This window comes from Melozone crissalis, unplaced genomic scaffold, assembly GCF_028551555.1.
Source record: "Melozone crissalis strain CALT ecotype California unplaced genomic scaffold, PUWL_Pcris_2 ptg000007l_1, whole genome shotgun sequence".
NCBI classification, from domain to species: Eukaryota; Metazoa; Chordata; class Aves; order Passeriformes; family Passerellidae; genus Melozone; species Melozone crissalis.
This window is the reverse complement of record NW_026535785.1, coordinates 6834904-6857784: the sequence shown is the minus strand read 5'-3', so window position 1 is coordinate 6857784 and position 22881 is coordinate 6834904. Positions and strand designations below refer to the sequence as shown.

Sequence of the window (22881 nt, the reverse complement as noted above, 5' to 3'; positions counted from 1 at the left end):
ATCCAAGAATAGACTCAGACTACATGGGACATTCAGCTTTGTCATCAGGAAAAGTTTCCAACACAAGGACAGTGTTGGAAGAAGTTGCCAGAAAAATAATGAAAGACTGGTTTAGACACACACCTGTCAGGCAGGACTAATGCTAATTGAATTCACTTCAGATCAGATGATTTGGTGAGGTCTCAGCTTCTATAATTACTGCATTTAGCACTGGCACTGAGTCCTTTAGCACAGGTCCTTTGTTTGTCAGTCACAGAAAGGGACAAGCCAAAGCATAAACTGAAAACTTCCTTAAACACATTTGAAGTAGAAAGATACCATAGCATTCACAGAAAACAAAAGAAACAAAACAAAACAAAATCACCAAACAAACAAAAAGCCCCTGCACCAACACCAGACCAAAACTGGCTAGAAGGAAAATCTGGAAGATTTTAGCAGAACTTCCCACTTGTAGCAGGATTAACTTAAGAGTTACATGAGGCTGCCAGATCCTGGTGGAATTGAGGTTTGAAAATCTAAATACAGAACCTCTGCAGAAACCCATCCCCAACTCTGATGGGAAAAATATCCTCCCATGAAAATTTTACTTGTGCAGGACCAGGAGTTGGACTCAGTGATCCTTGTGAATCCCTTCTAGTGTGGGACATCCTATTATTTTATGATACAACACCTACCCAGCCTCCCTTCTCTGGCAGCTCCCAGAGGGGAGCACATCAGCATGAAAAACCCCTGGGAACATCCCTAAGGAAGAAACAAGGAACTTTTTCCTCTCAAAGAAAGGAACAGGAGGACAGAGTCCTCAACAGTCTTGCTCCCCCTGCCTGCATCTCCTCTGACAGCTTGTAAGATAAGCTGAGAAGAAATAAAGTCCTACCTACAAATGTCAACAGAAACCTATCAGCAAGAAAATTCAAAGGAAAGGATCTCCAAACAAAGCTAAAATGGAAAGTCCAGTCCACACACTGGTTTATGGAGGATGAAAGACAGCTTTCACAGAGAGGGGGAATTCTTAATTCCCAGAGCTCATTTCTATTTTATGTCCAGATAAATGGGTTGCTCTCAAGGACCTTTGGCTGAACAACAGACTCAGGACACCTGGACAAAATGTTTCTGGTTTTGGTGACCTGGCTCACAGCACTACAGACCCAGAAGCCAAACCCTAATAGGGAGAAGGTTTCTGTACACCAAATTCTCCTGATTTATCTGGCTGCACACTAATTCAAGTCTATAAAATATTATTGAGTTCGAAACCTTGTTCTTTTAACAAAGAGTTTGGAGCAGGCAGATAGTGAATAGCATCTTTTTGTTTAAAAAGCAAGCTGAAAAAATTACCAACGTTTCAGAAAACCAAAGAATGGTGAGTGAAAGCTGGCACTCCCTGCAGCATGCACAATGCTGCACAGCAGGGCAGGTCATTCATTAACCAGAGGGTGTTTAAAGTCTCTGAAAGTGATTGGTCAGCTCCTATCTGCGCAGTTTGAGAAACTGAAGCAGGGTATGCCTAAGGGTGTGGTTTCACAACATCTTAGGCTGAATCAAGAACTTGCTGCTGCCTTAGAGATTCATCCCCCCCTTCCCTCTCTGCCTGGCTCTATGTCCCAAAGAGCTCAAACAAATGAAATGTTATGTCTCAACAGCATGAAGACTTGAACTAATGCAGAACATCACCTGCAGGGGAGGCTCACTCCCAGTGTGCAGTCTCACCCATGTTAAGGAAGGACACTTATCATCCTCTTATTTTATGGAGGTTTGGTGAAACCTGTAGCAAACCACCAACACATTTTCAGCAGGGCTCAGGAAAACTTACTGGACTGAGGCCTAAATAATAATAATAATAAAATAAAAAAGGACACTGATCTGTTACATGCAGGATGCACAAGTAAGAGCATGTCTCCATGGTTCCTGAAGGAACCAGCCCACCAGGTTCCTGCCTGGCCTGGAAGCTGGCCTGGCCAAGGTGACAAGTGCCAGAGCCAAAGGCTTGTACCAGGGCAGAAGAGTGGCTGTGCAGATGGGGTGGAGAGGAGGGAAGGGTCAGGTTTCTCTCCTTTGATGACATGGAGTTAGATCAGTTCAGCTGCAACATGTAATTTCATCCTCAAATACCAAAATGCTGAGCACACATGAAAAAAACAATGTGGGGAAAGAAGTGAGCAGACATTTCACTAAAAGCCACTGCTTTAAAGCAGAATGCTTGTTAGTAAATGTTCTAAATGTCTTGAATTTTTTTTTTAAATCAAGATATGTCAGGGTCACAAAAGTTGGTAGCTAATAATAATCCCACAATTATTTCAGACCTGCTGACTGACTTTCAAAGCACAGCACAAAGAAACCCTGAGTAGAACATGGACAGGGAACTCTCCAATTAAAAGCAATCTCTATTCTCAATACAGACAGGGGTAGTTAAGGGAACTCAGCTCATGTGGCTCCAATCACATTTGTAATCTCCAGACAAAGCTCAGCACTACCCCCTCCAGCACCCAGCTGGGTTTAAGCCAAAATAAATCTGGCAATAAAGCACAAATGCCCTGACTTGGAACTGGGTATGGCCAAAGTGTTTGTCCTCGTGGAGGGAACAGGAGTTTGAGACAGAACCCAGCAGTAAGATTGTGCTTTGAATTAGGACTCCCAGGGTGCCACCAAGGATCCCCAGTGAAACTGGGAACAAGAAAGGGACCAGCTTTGGCTCCTGTACCAGGCTCTGGGCTCCCAAGCACCACTTGTAGTGGTTACACACCTCCCTGGCAGCACACTGAGTGAAAATCGATCTGTTAAAGCAGAAGTGACTTAGAAAGGGTCTAAGGAGAGAAACCTGGCAGGGTTTCAGGTCACAAAAAGTTAAAATTACACTCTGACACAAAGCCAAGTCAAGACTCCAAAGTCTGTCACTTCTTTGTGAGCTCTCACTTACTCTGTGCTGTGAAGGACCTGATAACAGTTAAGCCTGGAAATGTTTCTCACTACAGTTACTTCAACAATATACTAAAAAAAATATATATATACATTAAAAAAAATCACACTCACTGTCCAAAAGCCAGGAAGATAATTACTGAGCTGTAATACAGAGCCATGCAGTTAATCTTATACAGATTGGAGAGAGACCTAACTATGACCACAGAATGACTCTTGGCAGCATAATCTGCATGTGATCAAACAAACAACAGGTTCAGAAGATCAAATTAGTGCTTATTTAGCAATGAATTGTACAATCTCAAGTCTCAAGTTCACTTTATGCTTTATTTCACTGAGAGAAAAGAGTTCCACATTCATCACATGCACTGTAGAAATGACAGCAGTGTACAGGCACTTTGACTCAAACTGGCCACAAATGCTGCCCATGTAACTCCTGGGCTTTAAAGCCATTTATCAGAAGTGGTTTGGGTACGTTTTAGTCACCAAAGGGGGAAGGAAAAAAAAAAAAAGAGAAGAAATTACACTGGTTGTTCAATTTCAGGACAGCACACCTGAGACATTCAGCACACACCATCTTGGTTAGCATCGAACCCTGGATGTACCTGTGCTGTAACCCCAGGGGAATCCTAAAAACAGCATAATCCAACCAACCATCTGCAAGGCCAAGCCTACAAAACATTCCCCCCATCTTTCCATGACACAAACCACAGAGCCATTTACAGAACAGGCTCCATTAACAACCAAACAATCCATTTTCCAAGAACTTCAGCCCTGGCAGGAGATGATGGGACTCAATTCCTGCTTTGCCTTGTACGTGGCACACAACCCACCTGGATCAGGGCTGAGAAAGGGCAGACACAGCAGGACTGACTGGTGCAGCTGTCATAACAATTACTAACAAATATAAATTGAAGTAAGATGCAAATTCTTTGAAGCACAGGTGTCATTCAAAGCATTCTCCCCAAGACAGATCTTTCTTTTGTTAGGACATTCACAAAACATTCTCCTTTCCAGACACCAACATCCATAAATGCTGAGCACAGATTTCACCTTTAAAACAACCTCACCAGAAGTAACACTCAAGGCCATAAAAGTCCCCACCACTGACCAGCTGTCATTCACTTTGGCATCTGAAGAACATTTACTTTCTACCAAATACAAACTTCCAATTTCAAGCCCAGTTGTAAGGATTTCTGGCATAGAAGTCACTACATCAATATATATCTAGAAATTGTTATTTTGCTCAATAAATTGGATATTGTCAAAGAAGGATTACCAATTATTTATTTCTAAAAAGAAGCCACTTGACCAACTTAGCAGCAAACCAAAAAACACACATTTCAAACAAAACAAGCAACAATCTTAACTGGAAATATCACTCTATCACATTTTTGTAGCCTTTCAGTGGGAAGAAGGACAGAATAGAAACAAGACAACAGCCCAATTACCCTGTCATTTTCAGATTCTTTCATGTAAATTTGTCAAGTGGAGTATACAGATTAAATGCAAAATTATTTTCTTACTTACTTTTCAGACACAAAGAATAGTTTGCCTGTCTGAAAGCTCCTCATCTTGCCCATTACCTATTAGTTTAGCTTTAATCTCTATTATCTGCTGAAATCATCATGGCTGCATTGACAACACCAGTAACTCAATTTAAGATAACACTCAATATTGAAGCTTCCAGATATAAGACAATTATAGTAATGCAATTTTATTAATAGAAACACACATTCACTAATACATATATATAAAGAAAAATCTTTATTTCAAATGAACATTTAACACAGATTGTAAAACAAACCTTAACAGTGACTTACCAGGAAGCCTGTTCATGTTGACTCCTTGAGCAGAAAGTCCTATTCCCATGTACCTTCAAAAAAACCAAACAAAATATCAGTCAAGCAAAAGAATGGTCACAGCACAAGATTCCCTGCAGCAGAAACACAGCACTAAAATAAACCCAATCCACAGAAAAATGACTGAAGAATGACAAAATTACTAAAGATTTTCCATTACTTATGTATTTTATTGAATCCAAGATAAAACATCAATCTCCTGTAGCTGACAGCTGTCCAATGTACAGCTACAGCTACTCTTTAGCTCTTAATTGGTAGGAAAAGCACTGGACAAAAATCAGCAATTTAATTCCCAATTTGGTATTTGTGAGGTATTTTTACTCATATATCAGAAAAAACTATTTATATAGGTGATTAACAAGACAGTAAAAATCATCTAAGTGCAGATATAGCACAGGAGGACAGATGTCTGTCCAGCCTGATGCACTGTATCCAAAAACAGCTGACAGTGGATGCAGAGGACAGAGAACTCAGTTGTACTTTCCAAGAACACTTTTTCATTGTTCAGCATGTATTTTACACAATCTCACTTTCTGAACCTTTGTAAGCTCTTTGAAAAGGCAACACCTACAGCTCCCCCATTCAATTCCTGCCCAACCTATTTTTTATTTTAAAATTGGAAGAGAGAGGAAAAGGATTTCCCTGACTACTTTCTCAAGGATTTTGAAGTCCTGATTCACATCCCATCCCAAAGGTCTCTTCTCAAGGCTGGTTAATCAGAGTCTGCTCAGCTGCTCTCATGGAAGCTCATCTCCACCTCAGCTCCTGCTACACTTCCAGTTCTATGACTTCTTTGAGAAGCAGGGAATAACCAGAGCCACCAGCATCACACAGCACAAGCCCAAGGTGATTATTACAGATAACAGCATAACAATGTTCTCCGCTTTGGTTTCTATTCCTCCCCCTCCTGATCTCTATTATTCCATTTATGTTCTGACTGCAGATGAGAACTGAACTCACTTTTCCATCAAGTGGGACACAGCTTGACCCTGCACTCTAAGTGGCAGCTCAGAGGCCATTTTTTGTATAAAGTCTGGATTGTTTATTCCACCCTCATAAAAATCATTGTGCACCTATCTCCAGCAGGACAGTAAGGCAAATCCAGCCTTCACAAAGTCTCCTCTTCCTTACTGTAACACTTATGCACATTCCCATTTTGTGTCTTCTGTATCTGTTAATTTGCATGGTCTGTAATTTTTTTGTTGTTGTTGTCAAACAACATTGTTGCTGTATTAACTCTTTTACTTCAGAATGATAATCCTTTAAAAGCAGAAGAGTGGCATTTGTGAGCCTCCAAACATTCCTATGTTTCAGAGCTCTTCATAAGAAGTTCTCCCAAGACTCTGGCTTGCTTCCCATCCCTGATGTGCTGGGAAGGAAAAATATTTCTTTAAAATTTCAGACCTTTAGCCACATGTCCCTCAACTAATTTTGGTCAACCTTATTGGGTTTTTTAAGCTTAGAAGTTTGTTCTTTAAATTTGTCTCATTGAATAAAATTTAAACTTAAGGTGTGTATCCCTATTGCCTCTCATCCCTATGTAATTTTGTCAGGTGTTTTGATCAGCTGTCTGATCCTCCAATAAAATGTCTTCTTAAACAGTCTCTGTACCATCTCAAAGAATTTACCCTTCTGATTTTATTAGCTACTCTTAAACAAGCTTCTTTAATTTGTAAGGTTTGCTTTCTGGCTTTTTTGCTGTTGGGTGGTGGGGTTTTGGATGAATACTAAAGTGGCAGGGCTTTTATGACACTTCTCAAAGGACACCAAAGATGGGTGATTATGGTCAGTGCTGCAGAACAACTTCTGAACACACCTTTGCTGTAAACATCTTCTGCACTGCTCAGAGCACCAGTCAGAAGTGACATCCCCATGAGCTCCCTGACTCACAAGAGCCTCTCCACAGCAGGCATTTATGGCATCTAAAAATTCAGCCTCCCAGTGTCATCTGACATACATGCATCTGTAATAGACTGAATTTGGGGATATTTTTACAGCCTTCCAGGCACAATATGGAAGACTTTCTCCTATATCTGCAGGGACCACTCCAGCTCTTCCTTGTCACAGTGACAGATAAGAGAGTTCTTATTTAATGTCTCTATTTCTACTGAGTCTGGAGTCTTCTGCTGCTACAGAGATTTCCTTACTACATGGTGGGGTTTGCCATAAGTTTTTTTCCAATTACGTGTGCAAGCAGCCAGGATCTAGTCCACAGCTATAGCTGCCCTCAGCTCTATGACAGCAGTGACAACCTCAGTGCCACCTCTGCCAACTGCTGAAGCCTGAGGGGAGCTGTGATCCAAAGTACCCAATTCTTCAACTCAGTGTAAAAGCACCCTCTAAGCCTGAAGCAATAACACCAGAGCTCACCCTGACACTGGCAGGTCTGAAACACTCAGCAAAGACAATTCTGCTTCCTGGCAGAACCATCCCCACCAACTTCACCAGGACACATCACAAGCTCCAGACCTCCTGAATCTGTTGGCTGTGACAGACTTTGTTCAAAGAACAGGACGTGCCTCTTGGCACAGGGAATGTTTCTTATGTCCTGATCTGTTTGGCTCAGCTGAAGGTAAAGCACTGTAGCACTGTGGCCACTTTGTCATGTGGTGGTGTCAGATTCCTTCCTTTCAGTACCACACAGCACAGCCCTGCTGGCACAGGGCCAGGGGCCAGCTCCATCCCTCCTTGCTGCCTGAGGGTGCTTGTCTGCTCCTCTGCCTCTGCATGTGCTGCTGCTGGCATGAGCAGAGCCAGGACTGAGCAGGGAGGGCACCTCTGCACACAGCCCTGGCACAGCCTCACCACAGTGCCAGCTGCAGCACTGCCAGGGGTGCCCTTTGTCCCCAGCCCCTGATGGGGCTCTGCTCTGTATTGCACCATAAGGGAAACACTGGAAATTAGAGGAAATAACCTAATTGTCAAACTCAGATAAAATAGGTCATCACCCACTTCAGCTTATCCTGCTTAACTTCATTATTTTCTGTGCAGATTCACCTCCCCCCTCTTTTGTGTACAGCTAAATCTGATGCACATAACCAAATACAAAACTTATACAATTGTATCTTTCCATTTTCAGACAACATAGCTTTAAATTGAGACTGGAAGCTTGTATTTTTATAAAAAGCAAGCACTACAACTCCACAAATTCTAAATTTAAGATTACACTTTAATCTAGATACACAACATCATGGAAATATGTTGCTAAAAAAAAAAGGAACATGACCACAAACCTTCCTGGTTCACAGTTTTTTGCTCTTCAACTTCTGCTCCCATTTAAAGCTCAAGACAAACTTTAAAAATAAGACCATAATGGCTGTAGAACTGTAGACAGAATTTGCAGACAACCTAAAATAAAAACAGACTCCCTCACCATGCTGAGTTTCAACTCCACAGCCCACAGCTTACATCCAGAACCTCAAATTGTCACAGACTTGACTGCTGGGTTTTGTTTTAGAAAGTGTTACTTTGCTTTTATCATCTACAATCAATTTATGTACCAGAAGTAATGGATGAAATGAGCTTTAAGATCAATAAAGCCTCAGTGGAAAAAATAAATCACTTTATTGTCTTGAAAACTGGGAGGGGAAAAAAAATTAAATCTTCAGCTTCACCACCCCCAAAAGCACCAGATGCTTTCTGAACTTCTTGGTGCAAAACAACTTCTCACTTCCCCGATTCCAAATGTTCCAAATCAGTTTTGTGTATGCAACAAATGCTGGTTAAACAGTATCTGTGGGCATCATCAAGAGCAAACTACTGCCCTTTTTTAAAAAAAATATTTAATCAATTATATTGAGTATCATGCAACATAAACCTCTATGGCCTGCCTGTCCTCACCCCTGGTTTCAGACCATAATGATGTGGGCAGACTCCCTGTGGGGTATTCCTTAACTGGAGCTCCTTTTTGAGAGATCCAAAGAGCCTCTTTAAAAAAAAAGGATGCACAGGAATGTCAGCACCCAGTGTCAAACTGGAAAAAATAATTTTGGGGGCAATAATACCCTTATATCCATTATCCATCATAGGTAATCTGCAAAGCTGAGCAAAAGTGACCTCCTAAAACCATCTTCTGACCAGTGAACACTGAATACTTGGACCTGTCCCCCACACCTAATCTGAAGCTTCAAAAATGCTGCATCATTAGACCAATTCCAAATAGAGCAGACTGGCAAAAATAAACTCAGACACATGCTGGTGATTCAGTCAGAACAGCCTTGTTTCCACTCACCAGCAGCCCTGGCAGTTACCATAGCACCAAATTTTTCCAGACTCCTACTCCACCTCAGCCCTGCCCAGCATTGGCTGCTTTAGAAACTGTGCCTGAATCAGCCCCACCATCAGCTCTGCCTGTTCATCCCCTCCCTGCCTCTCCTTGGCCCCAGCAGAACGAAGGACTTTGGTAAAAAGCTCTCATGGCAGAAGATTCTGGCTCCACACACACCCCCAGCATTATTCCCAGGGTTTTTTCCTCCAGGTCTCACAGCACCATGGCTGTGCTAAGATTAAGCTCAAAGACACAAAGCTTTTTGGGTCCCTTCCCAGCTGCCAAGGACTCAGCAGTGAACACCAACATGTGGCTGCTCCAGCACAGTGACATCCATACACAACAGCATTCACTTCTGGCCCCTAAAACAGCTTGGGTTGTCTTAGATATCTTCAAAGCTGCATTTTAAATCTGTATATTAAAAAACAATGTGTAATTTGGTTTTTGTTTCTGTCAATAAGACTTTCTCTTGGAAAATAAATGGAAAATCAAAATGATGACTGCATTTTGGAATTAAATTTTAACTCTTAAAGATATAAAAGATCTCAAATGCAGTGACTCAGTCAGGAAGAATTACATATTGTCACTGGGCAGAAATCTGAAAAACAATGAGAAAAGTTATTTCACAGGAGTGACAACATCTGACTGACCTAAACTGAAACAAAGAGATCTCTTAATGAGGCTGCTCTAAGCATTACAGAAGTAGGGGAGACACTGATGGCTGTGTTTAGCTTGTCCCAGAAGGAGAATCCACCCATATGAGAAGCAATTCTTTGAGTCAAAAGATGTTTCTCCAGAGCAAACATGATACTCAGAGAACCTGCCAAAAAGACAACGTAAGAAAAGTTTTTTGTGCAGTTTAAAGCTACTTTGTATGAGCAAACCCACAAAAATCCTTGTGAACCCAGCAGAAAACCTTCAGAACAGACCTGCCCTTTGACAGCAAGTGGCCAATGCTGAAATTCCAGCATTTGCATCTATTTGGCTTTTCCAGAGCAGGACTGAAGAACTCACTGAGTACAACAGAGGAGAACACAGCAACAGAACTCCTGCATTCTTCACTTTCAGGAATCCCAGGAGCAAAGATCATGTCCATGGAAAGCACCTGGGAAGCACTGCTGTGTGCAAAATAAATAATAATAATAATTTTGCATTGTGTGCAAAATAAAGGCAGGGGAGAAAGAGGGGAAAAGCAATTAGCCCATGGACTTGGAGTATACTTGAAACAAAAGGAGGTATTTGTTCCTTAAAAAGCTGCAAGACTTTCTCCAATGAACTTGGGCTGAGTGCTCATCTCTAACACTAGCTGACAATTAGCAAGGCAGATTTATTAAGGTTCTGACAGGAGAAGAAAAAAGTATAAATAATAAATACAGGTTTCCCCTCTATTTATTGTTTAACCTGTTGAAAGGTACCAGATCAGCATGTTGAAACAACCCCTGCCACTATTTTTTCAAGTGGCTGTGAGGTTCACCCAGATGGCAGACAAAATTCTGCCCATCTGAAAGCTGGGGAAACAAAGGGTAAAAAAATACACTGGTTTAGCATTGGCTGGGTAACAGCCACCAGCCCAAAACTCTTCTTTCCTGAGCCAGCCCCACCCTGGCACAGCACAGGAGGCTGGGATGACACTGCCAGGGATGCCAACAGGCACCAAAGTCCAAACATGAAAGAGTTAAGACCAGAGAGGTTGAATAATTTGTTTTGAAGGCCATGACTCCACTAAAGCAGTTGTGAACCAACATTAACACAACACAGGGTGGAAATTCCTGGGATTGGCATTTTATTACATGGCTCAGCCAAAGCCAAGCAATCCTGCTGAGCCATGAGTTAAACAAGGGATGTCTCACTCTTCCACAGGTTTGTGATTCAAAGGCTTCCTGTATCCTGCAGATTTTTCTAATAACCACACCTATGTGGCAGGAATCCTGTCCTCCCAGCTATCGTGCACCTCACTCTTTCAACATGCACAGTTAAATCTAAAATAAACAAACCAAATGATCAAGTTAGAGGTGAATAATACACCACAGTGGTGGCATTTCAGAGACTTGCACAGTCTCTTGTTGCAAAGCTCTGAACTATCATTCTTGTCTGAGGTGGGTCCTGACTTCATGCCAGGTTTAAAGAGTGGTTAGAAATGATAAGCCTTATCAACTCACCACTTGGAACCACATTGTGGCAGTTCTGGTGGGGGAAGGGGAACATTGTTTTAAGGCAGTGAAAAAACAAGTTACATCTGCTTAGAAAAATTACCTATGGCATGTAAAACACTGGATTCCAGCAGTCTCCAATTCCTCAGTCTAACAACAAATATTTTGGAACTACTTTATAAGGGAATATAATCTCTAGAGTGGAAAAGGTTCTGGTTTTATTTGTGCACATTGTGCTGTTCTGTGATGGTGCTTCAGAAATAGCCCTGATGGGCTCCAGGAAGAATCCCAATTCCCCAAGAAGAATCTTTACTGACAAACTATGCAAGGCTGAAAAGAAGGGGATAAAGGGAAGAAAATAAAATTTTGAAGAGCTCATTAAAAACAACTATAAGTATCTTGAGGCAAGGAGGAGTCCAGTGCACATCAGCCCTTAGAAAGGCAGAGAATCCTTAAAAGCTGAAGGCTGTGGAAGGGAAGGTGAGTGAGCAGGACAAAACTGAGAGGCAGCAATCTGGTAACATAACAAATCTTCTCAGGGTGGTTCTGAGTAATTAGTGACAAAATGACAAGAGGAAGAATGAAAAGCTATTTTTGACAGACCAAGGTATCATATTCCCAGCTCCCTTCTAATTTTAGGATCACGTTCAAGTGGTATCTGCCAGCTGGAAGAAGGGCCAAAGTGTCCCTTGCCTGTGCTACCTTCAGGAAAGGAAGACTGATGATGTAGATTAACAATGTTTGTAGGAGCTCTGAAAGATGGAAAATACAGAGATAAAGAGTTGATCTGAGCACCATTTAAGAAAGAAAAGGCCAAATACAAGCACCAGGGTAAAATCACCACTAAAATCTGTCAAGAATAACCAGTTCCTCCATCTGCTACCCCAAGCATCACCACATCCAACAGAACCCCAAACCCTGTGGTCAAATGCAAATGCAGCTGAAGCAGAGGTGTCCCAGCAATTTATTGTTTTTCTCCCTCTTGGCAGCTGACTCGTTCTCCAAGTCAGCTGATATCCAACAAAGTTCACACACAAACCATCTCAGTGGCAAATGGTGCCTAAAGTCTGGGAACAGCACAAAGGATTACTGATACTCATTCTCTGATTATTTATTCTGGTTACACCCAACTGAATAAGTAGGATTTTTGTTCAGGTTGTCCTGCTGATTAACAAACCTCACTTCCAAAGGCACTGCTCACAGTCACTGAAAATGTATTAGGGAAGTTAAACAGGTTTCCACAACTGAAAGGACTTCAGATTGTTTGATTGCCACTCTAAGTAATAGAACATTTTTTCTGCCATGAATAAAGCCTGGAAAACAGTAAAAAACAATGCTAAGAATTACCACAAATGTCTAACAGAAAAGCATCCAAAAGAGGGCAAGTATTTAAATTATTCTTTCATTCTGGTGGCTAATCTTGCATTTCAGTCCATCATAACAGTCAGATTAAAAACGAACCCTGAGCCCCTGTTTTTCATCTGAAAAACAGGGGAACAATATAAATGCAATACCCAAATCAGAAGAATACACTCCGTCACCAACTAGCTGTCTCTTAGGAGGTATTCTCACATCCTTATAGGCTAATTTCCTCTGCTTGAGGCTTGGATGGTCACAGTTCCTATGAAAGGAGGAGTTCTTTCCTCCTAATAATAATTAATGAAATTACAGAAGGAAGTAGCTGCAATATTTACATAAGATCTGGAGGGAGGGTTAATTCTGTGCAAAACATCTCAGAGAAAAAGCAACACCTGAAGTTGTAAGAGCTGCACTGGTGAAATAAGAACACTTTCTCTTTAAACAGCAGCAGAGTCAGGGCTGGGTGAGTGCTGGGAAAGCACCACACACTGAACTCACAGATCTTCACACTCTGACATCTCCACAACAAGGGACAAAGGCATGTGCACCAGGGCATCAAAACAAAGAACTTGTAAACAAGCAGGCAGATTGCAGTGTGGAAACAGATCCAGTCTTATATCACAGGTACAATGTAAATCCCATTGCTAAAAGAGCAGGATAAAAAATGAATCTGGCCACAACTAACGCAATTCAGCTTCAGTGGAGAGCTGAAGAAAGAGAGTCAAAGCTTCACACTGGATGATAAATTCTTCAGCAGTTCATCATTTCGAGGCTTCTCAAGTGAAAGAAAAAGGTTTTCCTACATAAAAGTTATCCAGCTTACAAAAGTTATTATTAAACAGAATTCCTTAGATCTGCAAGCTTAGAATATGTAAATAATTAGTTCCCATTATCCTGTGATTTGATTAAACTGCAAACATATTCTGAAAAACTGAGCACAGTAATGTTTTACATATATTCTACAGATATATGTAAAGATATGGATTTTGCTAGAGTTTGCTTTTGTCACATTCTTACCTATTTTATAACAGATACTCAGAAATAGCAGAGGGAGGGGGATGAAAAAATAACCAAACAAAAACAACCCCTTCCCAAAATTTTTCTTCTTTACTGTGCAAAATTCCATAAGAAGCTGAACAAAAAAACCCAACAACAAAAATAATTATCACAGTTGGAAATATAGGAAAGCTCAGATCTCAGACAGACCTAAATCCATACATCACAAATGGAAAAGTCATGTATCACCATCACTGCTGCCATTTCATTGCCTTATTTCACAAATAATTGTAATGATAAATTGATACTCAGCTATTACAATGGATGGCCCATGACACTGCTATAAAACATCAGTTTAAATTTCTATTTCATTGATAAAAAAAGAAAGGAATTAACAAAGCTATCAACTGCAAATCAGATATTCCAAGCTCATGACTCCTTTACACTGAAAAGCTGCTCTCAATATTGCTCCCTTTCAGGACAGTGTAACAGAACAATGACAAAGAAATAACTTGTGTGAGGTGTCATCAACTGACAAAACCTCTGCAGAAAATGAGTCTCTACACCTGAGAGCACCAAGGCACAGCTGGTGGCTGAGCAAGAAGGACTTGCTTGGGCAATCTGCAATTGGGAGCAAGGCAGGAACTGTTTATGGAATCTACTTGGGGGCTTTATTTGTGTGTTGGGTTGTTTAAATGAGTGCCTGCAGAACAGCAGAAATTCAAACAAAACCTACCTGCAATCAGAACAACCCCCTCTCCGTGCTGGTTTTGGATTCTTGGAAACCAGGATGGAAAAAAAAAATAAAAAGGGGGGAGGAAATCAATTATTTACAGGTTTCCCAGTAAAAAAATCAGGGATCACACAAGAAATCCTCAGTTCCCATAGAATGTCCCTTACCCCTCCCTACAGCCACATCCAGACAGGCACTCCAAGGTGCCTGAGCACAAGCAGCCAGGGCTGTCAGAGCTCTCCATGGCCAGGCCTCTGGCAGCATCTGGAAACCATTAGAGAACATGAGCAAAAGGCTTTTCACAGAGCCATCACACTCACCATATGCTGAGGAGAAATGGAAAGTTGGCAAGGAGAAACATAAGCAAGGAAAAGGGGCAGATGATTTGTTACTAATGTACAGACTGCAACCAACCAACACATCTGACCTTTATTTTTCTTTTTCAGTCAGAGAGAAACTAAGCTATTTTTAAGTCTGGCTTATGGCACTTGTGTATGAAAGCTAAAGGAAGATTTAAAATAAACTATGGTATGGACTAAGCTGATTAGCTCTTCAGCCACTCTCCTCAAAGAACTCTTTTGTCCCTCTCCCAGAAAACTGTCCTCAAGCTAAACTGTCCTCATCTCTGGACAACAGGCTGCACAGCTCACAGTAACTGTGGAATGGGGCTGGAAGAAGGTTACCAGCATTCCCTGTGGGTTATCTCTTCCCTCTCCTGCCTTTCTGGGTGTCCACCTAATGCAGAAATCACTGTTTCGGGTACTGATCCAGCAAAAAGACTGTGAGCACAATGGAGGCTCAGGACACAGTCATTAGTGCTGGCACACAAAAACACATCATGGCAAAAAGAAAAGCCATCCTGAGATGTTTCTGGGATGGCTCAAAGTCCTCATGAAACCACTGGGCTGCCCTGGCACCTCCTCTGCCCACAGAGCACACTTGCTGTGCCTGCACAGAGTCACTCTGTCCCCACCAGAGAGGTCAGGATGGCAGCACACCAAAGCACCCATGAGTAAGCAGCTGTCCACGACCAAACCAGTCCCAGAAAAGACAGCAAAGGCAATCCACAGGCTGCTGGGCTGTCTGTTCCAGGGGCAGCTCAGGAATGGAGAGGAGGCAGCAGGACAGGTGACTTGTGCCAGAATTCAGAAGCCATGCATCATCAGGGCTGGCCTCTGGAACGCCCTCCCCAGTCACACTCCATCACAACCCCAGCACGTGGCTGGGGGAGGTAGAACCAGCCAAGGAACCAAAGTGGTGGTCAGGAACACACAGTGTCACCCACAGCCAGCACAAAGAGGACAACAAGGATGACTTGTCCTTCTGAGTCACAACAGCCTCCAAGCTGTGGGCTGGCTGCCCTGCCCTGGTGAGTCTGTCCCTGTTCCTGTTTACCAAGCAGGGATGATGGAGTGGGGTGACAGAGGCTGTGAGATGTGCTGACAAATCAGCAGCAAGCAGAACCACGTACTGGAGGGAGAGAGGACAGGAGTTCAGGGCTCCAAATACTGCTAAGGTTGAGCTGCTATGAACAGCACAGGGATAAAAGCCTGAGTTATTTGTGGAAGCACGGGAACAGGGGAGTCACAGGCATTTCTGCCAATCTGCTCATCTGAGGAATGCTGGAGGCAAGCCATCCACAGATTCATGGAGAGGTTTGGACAGGAAGGGACCCTGGGACATTCCTTCTTCATCCTGTTGCCCAAAGCATAAGGAACTCTGAGACATCTCTCAGGCAGCAGCAGACTGAGGGCTCGCCCAGGCAAATGTGATGAGGGAGATGCCAGTGCCTCTCCAGGCATCCTGCTCAGGTCCACAACCATCTCCACAAAGGAAAATTCTTCCTTATGTCCAGTTGGCATTTCCCTTGCCACAACTTGTGACCCATTGCCTCTTGTCCTTTTGTTCCAGTTGACATCACTCAGGAGACAAGCACACAATGGCTCAGGAATTAACTACCAGCAAGTCTTAAAACAAAACTCTTCAACAACACTTTGAATGGGACTGAGGGCTGCTGCAATCCTACCCTTTTGTCTGCCAGCTCAGGCCATCCCTTTATTGACTTGCCTTCAATTAATACAGGGAACCCTGAAAAGTAGACCTCAATTTAAAGAGAAAAAAAAAAAAGGAATAATTTCTGACAGTGACATCAATAGATGAAATCATCATCCATTATTTTCTGGCCAGCTTTCCACCAGTTATCTCCCTGAAGGAGCTCTCCATAGGACAGGGCAGCAGTGTATCTGCATGAGGGAAGGGGTGGAAACACACAGCAAATGCAAGGGCAGAATCCCACAGCCCTGCCACGTATCATCCCAGAGTGCTGTGGAACCACTCCCTGTGTGCTCAGCACAGACAAGGAGGTGACAGGAGGGCTGGGACCAGAGACTGCAAACTCAGTTCTCCTCTGCTCTCTGAGGATAAGAACCTTCTCCCCACTCAAGAAGCAGCAACAGATCAACAGACTGACAGACCCGATTTGTTCAATGTTACCCAGAAACCTTGTCAAGACAATTTTTCAATGGCATCCTGGCAGCCTCCCCTCTCCCAGAAAAAAAAACCAAAACAAAACTGCACAAAAAACAAACCCAGTAAATAAACATGACCTCTTATCAATTAAGACTAAATCCACCAGGATAAAAAATAGCTACCATTCAACTAAAAGTCAGTTTGAATCACATTTGTCCTTCTCAAAGGACTGTGGTTTTATCTCATGAGCAGTGGAAAATCCAAAGTCAAGAAAACCTTATCAGTCTTAAAAGCATCTTACATACACCAAATGGACTTTTTGGATGCTGTACTTTCTTTGAAATATCCACCAGTAAAAGATTTTACCAATGCTGAGGCAGAAAAGTCCAATGATGGCAAAGGCAGAGTTTTCATGAATAATTTTGTTTGCTTCTTTAACAAAAGCACCTTTCTGAGGCAGGTGCATTAATGCACAGGGGAGACAAAGCAGTGCAAAAGAGGAAATTTTTCCACCAGCTGTGGCAGGAGAAAGCAACTTGTGTCTGTGCTGCTGCAGTCCCTCCCTCCCTCTTCCCTGTGCTGGCTCTGGGTGAGCACAGGAGTTCTGAGCCTGGAAAAAAGGGGAGGCAGGGATGTGTGCTCTGACTGCTAGGATATGATGTGGTGGGAGAACACAGGAGAGAACCAGAGCACTCTGGTTTTAAATCCCCTCAGTCCAATGAAAAGCAGGGGAGAAGTTAAAAAGGTGGTCCTGACACCTGAGTCATCTCCATAGCTCAGGTTTCTCTCCCACAGTGACATCACCAATCCAAAATGGCACTGCCTGATGCCAGCTCTTATCAGAGCATGTCACACACAGGCAACATCCCCTGGCAGGCTGCAGAAAGGCATTGGGTGAGCTCTGGGGTTCTTATTCTCCATTAAGAGCCACTGGGAGCTTCCATCCCATTTCTTATCTGAAACCTTCATTTTTGCTGTTTATTAGCAAGAGTCACTATCCAACCAGAGTGCAGTGCCCTAAACTAACAATGCTGAGCACAGAGAGACAACAGCTTCGAGCAAAATCAGACTCCTCAACCTTCCCTGAAATTCACTTCATCAAAGCCTTTCTTGAGTAAGTCTTGTTTCAAAACCAAATCACTCAGATTTTAAACCCAAATGTGAAATGCCATCACAAACTCCAGAAGGAGAACATAGGGAGTAACTGCACATCCTCACCTCACACAGGAGTCAGATAACCAGCTCTGGGGCAGAGGCTGAAACACCCATTCTGAAATGAGCTCAGAAGGATTCCCATTCCTCTCCCCTTGCTCAAGTGCTGTTCCTAGGGACAGGCTTTGCCACTTCCACTGCTTGGGAACTTCATTCCCTCAATCCCCTCTTTAGATGTCTGCACCTTCAATCCTTTGAACTGAAGTCACCATGATGGAATCAACACTGGGGAGCCTCCCCAGAAGAGATCCCTGCTATGGTTCACCAGTACAACTGAGCCTCCAGCAGGAACAATTCGAACTATTAAAGGTGAGATACACAAAAACGCCTTCTCAAGTGACAGCCAGGCAGCAGCTACAGTGGAAATTCACAACCACAAATCCCCAGCACCACCCTGTGCGAGATAAAAGCTGGATCTGTCTCCACCAGCAAAAGAAAAACAAGGCACAGGAATGGCTGAGACATCAGAGAGGCTCCCAAAGCCTCTCCACTGCCCAACCTCAGATCAGAGCTACCAGCAGCTCCTGTTCAGGTTGTTGGGTTAACACACATGGGTCTCTCTTTGGAATTAATTATTCCTGGAAAATCACTGTAATTACAGAATACAATAAAAACAACAAATTGTTAATACAGAAAACTCTGATCTTGGGAGAAAGCAGAAAATTCCATTATCTCCCTTTAAGATTGATCTAGACTGCAGTAAAGATTAAGTGCTGTTCAGTGACCTTTTGTAATGTGATTTCTTTGGAAAATTGTCTTGAAGCTCACTGCAAATTATTTCAGTTTTAGCAGTTACATAAACTAATCAAGGGCAGTGTTTCAAAACAGACAAGCAGTTAATAGGCAGGTCAGTGAAATGAAGGATTAAGGATGGTCTTTTCCCTGCATTTGTGAGGAATTCAGCCCAGCATCCACCTTTGCAGATAACCTAGTAATTATCAAGGGCCTAAATGCAGCACAAACTGAGATCCTTCCAAGTCCCTTTACAAGTAGGCCACTTCTCACTTCAACAATGACAGCAAAAAAATTCAACTGTAACAAGTTGTCACTTTTGTTTGGATTTTGGTAGGAACATCTGCTGCCTTCCCCACAACCCTTAAACTGGTCAGAGTTCAAATGTCACACCTGAAGGACTGGAATAATTAATTACACCCAATCCCTCCTCCTGTGTGGCTTTCCCTTCCAGATAATATTCCTGCCATATTCATCCTTTAACAACAAACAATGCCAGGGCCATCCACACAGAGCAGACAGACACCTTCATAATGAGTAAAAATGAAATCCACATTAACAAGAGAACTCCAGACCTTGTCAGAAATGCCCCTTTACTGCTTTCCCCAGTGCTCCGGTACTCCTCACCACATCAACACCACTGCAGCAGTCCAAAATTAAGCTCAAGGCTCCTCTCTTCTGCTTCACTTCATTTCTGAGGCATCACAATTCCAGAAACCAGAGTGACCAGACCTCGCCAGCAAGAAGAAAACCTACTTTAATTCATATCGCACCAGAGACTCCCAATTTCCTGAATGTGTTTTTAGAAGTGCCCATCTCCAAGTGCTCAGGAGGACACAGCTGTGCCAGTGCCTCTGCTTCCAGGGCTTTCCACCTCGTTTAGATCCATTCAGCAGGAGACAAAACCTGCCCGTGCTGTGCCTGCCTGGAACAGGGAGCTGGAACCCTTCGGGAAAGGAGGCCAGAGTCCAGCAGAGCTGCCAGCACACATCCCCAGGCACGGGGCTGCAAGGAGCACTTACCCATCTCTACCTTTACTGACGATCTTCACTTCAAAGTAATAAATGCCACAGGCTGCAGGGATGGGGTGAGTGGCCCTGACCGAGGCAGCATCTTTGTGATTTTTACCGTGACCTAAGAAAGAACAGAAATGTGAGTACTGAGGGGATCTGGCCTCTCTCGTGTCCTGATCTAAAGCCTCGCTGTCTGAAGCCAGCAGGGATCTGTTTCTACACGGAGCCAGCCATTTAAAGCACACGTTCCAGAGAACCAGCATACACAACTCTGCACTGCCACCAAGAACAATTCCTACAGCACAAGCATTTCAGCATTCCCTTTGTTTCCACTAGGAAGTTTTTGAGAAACCCTCTCAGCACCACCTCTCCCCCTCCCCACAGACAGAATTTGAAGACCAACGTACACAGAGAGAAGACAAAAATGATTACACAAGAAGGGAATGACATCAGTGTTTACTAGCCAGGCTGGAAAAGGAATAATCACTTCTCCGCTGGGTGGGTAGGGAGAACAGCTCCAACAGCGAGCAAGGAAAACATCGCACTACAAATCAGCGAGCAGCTCTGTGGTGCAAACCCGAGGAGCCACAGCCCAGGCCCGGAGCGTGTCGGGGCCATCCGAGCGCTGGGCTGGCTCCGGGCAGGATGACAGAGTAAACAGCTCTGCCCGCACCGGGCCCGGTCCCGCGGCACAGCACAGCGTTATATAAGGCCACACACCCCGCTGGGGAGAGCCCCCGGCTCCCCAGCGCCTCCGCTCCCGAGCCCAGGCAGCCCGGCCCGAGCAGCCCAGCCGGGGCCCCGGGCAGAGCAGGCTCCCGGAGCCCGGGGCTCGGCGCCGCTCGTCCCCGCGCCGCTCCCGGTGCCCCGGGGCCGCAGGAGCCGCTGCCGGCTCAGCCCGCGCCCGGCGGGCCCCGCGGAGCGGCCGGGCCGAGGGCCCCGCCAGGGCCGTCCCGCTCCGGGCCGAGGCCGAACCCGGCGCCGCCGCCCCAGCCCGGCACCTTTGTAGTGGACGCGCAGGTTGCCTTGCGAGAGGCCGATGTAGTTGTACTTGTCCTTGGGGCTCCAGGAGCGCGGCAGCGGCGTCTCGTCCTGGTTGACGGCGGGGTAGAGGCGGCGGAGGCGCCGGCTCAGCTCCTGCTCCTCGGGCGGCCCCGGCGGCGCCGCGTCCCCGCCGTGCGGGCTCCCCGCGCCCGCCTCCGCCATCTTGGACCCGCTTTGTGTCAGCGGGCGGGGAGCGAGGCCCGGCCGCGGCCGACAGCCAATGGGCTGCGAGCGTGCCCACAATGGGGCCGCGCCGCCCGACGGGAAGCGCAGTCCTCGTCACTCCGGTCCGTCCGTCCCCGTCTCTCGCCGAGACTACAACTCCCGAGAGGCGGAGCGCGCAAAGCCCCGTCCCCCCCTTCGGCGCGCTGCACGCTGGGAACCGTGTCCCCGTTCCGCTCCGCTCCCTTCACTGCCGTAGGGTGCGGGACTCGCATTCCCAGCGTGCTCGGCGGCAGCGCTGAGCCCAAGGGCCGCCCAGCGCTTGCAGGCGCCCGCCGGCCGCCCCCGCTCACCGGCCGGTTTCGGCCGCCGCGCGGCGCCCGCGCGTCAGGCGCTGCGTGGGCAGCTATGGCGGCGCGCGAGGGGGTCCTGCGGGCGTGGCCGTTGCCATGGCGATGGGTAAACGGAGCGCGCGCGCCATGGCGGCGGAAGAACGAACAGAGCAAAAACCACCGGGAGCGGCGGCGGCTCCGCTGCCGGGGCACAGGGCACGGGGCACGGGGCACGGCAACCCACAAAGGATCCTTCGGTTCCCAGCTGGATCCATATGGCTACACAGTCTTTGTATGTATTTTTATATATATATATATATATATATAAATATATATTAAAAAATATATATATAAATATATATATATGTGTGTATATATATATGTGTGTATATATATATATATGTATGTACGTATTTAAATATATATGTATTTAAATACTATTATCTATATAAATACATAATATATACATAACAATATTTTATAGTATTATATACATAATACAAATAGTATTTATATACATTATACTATTATGTATATAAATACTATTATATATGTATGTATTTAAATACTATTATGCCTTGAGAGTACACTACAAAAACTGAGCCACTGCTGTGAAGCCATGGCCAGCAGCAAGGGAAACAAGGTTCTTGAGCAGACTTCTAGTATGAGTTCATCCCTCTGTGTATGACACACGTAATTCCATATTTCCATTCTTTTTCCATGTCTCCATAGCAATAAACAGGCCCTGTCATCATTCCAAAGCCATGACTGTCAGAGTGACTGAGGACCTACTTAAGGCAAGAGCTGCATTCTCTTGGTCTGCACTGAGGTTCCAGGTCTGACACCAGGTGCTCTTGACAGAATGATCTTCCCTTCCTTGAGAGAATATTTATATAGTTATATATTTAGACTACATCCATAGTTATATATATTTAGATGTCTGTACAAGCCAGTTTGATACAAAAAGTTACATTCAGCCTCTGAGGCTCCAGGCTGCCAAACAGGTACAAACTGTTTGGAATACACCCAGCCTAAGGAAAGGCTCCAGTGAGTTGAAGAATTCCCAAGAACAGCCAACCCCAGTGTCAGCCCAACGTGTGGCAGGCAGCAGGTGCAAAGCACTGCCTCCTGTCTCCTTCCATTCCTCTCCTTGGGAGCTGCAGCTCCTGCTGAGAAAAAGGTGAGCTCTGACACACCCTGGAGAAGGGAATCCCACCCATGCAGGACATGCAGACACTGCTCCCAGCAGAGCTTCTCAAAGGACCCTTCTCCTTCCAACATTTAAGTCACACTGTATCAGCAAAAATGCTCTTTGTTCTAGTAATGGAATTATGTTTCAAAAAAATCCTTGAAAAGTGCCTGCCATTTGGATTGGCACTGCCTGCTGAAGAGATTTTAACTGCTGCACTGGCCCTTGTGCCTTTCAGTGTTGTTTAGAACCTGTTTAACCTCCAAGAGCTGGGTTGGATTTCCAGGAGTCCCTCTGAACTGTGCCCTGGGCTGTGGTTTGGGAAGGCTGTACTGCACCCACAGCATAACCCAGAGGGGAGGAGGATCCACACTTGCAGCAGGGTTTAGGACAGCCTCAGATGGGGACAAACAACTCCTGCCACACTGAGAGTCCAGAAGGAACTGCAGAG

At 44.5% G+C, this 22881-nt stretch overlaps 1 protein-coding gene across 2 annotated transcripts in view; it reads right to left on the bottom strand.

Moving 5' to 3' along the window:
- Positions 1 to 20909, bottom strand: part of RANBP10 (RAN binding protein 10) — a 59591-nt gene extending 38682 nt beyond the window's left edge. The window contains exons 1-3 of one of the 2 annotated variants that reach the window (XM_054296372.1): positions 20705 to 20909; positions 19713 to 19824; positions 4734 to 4786 (exon numbers count right to left, since the gene is read on the bottom strand). In XM_054296372.1, coding sequence (XP_054152347.1) covers positions 4734 to 4786; positions 19713 to 19824; positions 20705 to 20909 — 370 coding nt within the window. Of the gene's footprint in view, positions 1 to 4733; positions 4787 to 19712; positions 19825 to 20704 lie in introns of those variants that run through there. The other variant, XM_054296373.1, reaches the window with a different exon arrangement.
- Positions 20910 to 22881: the final 1972 nt, after the last annotated feature.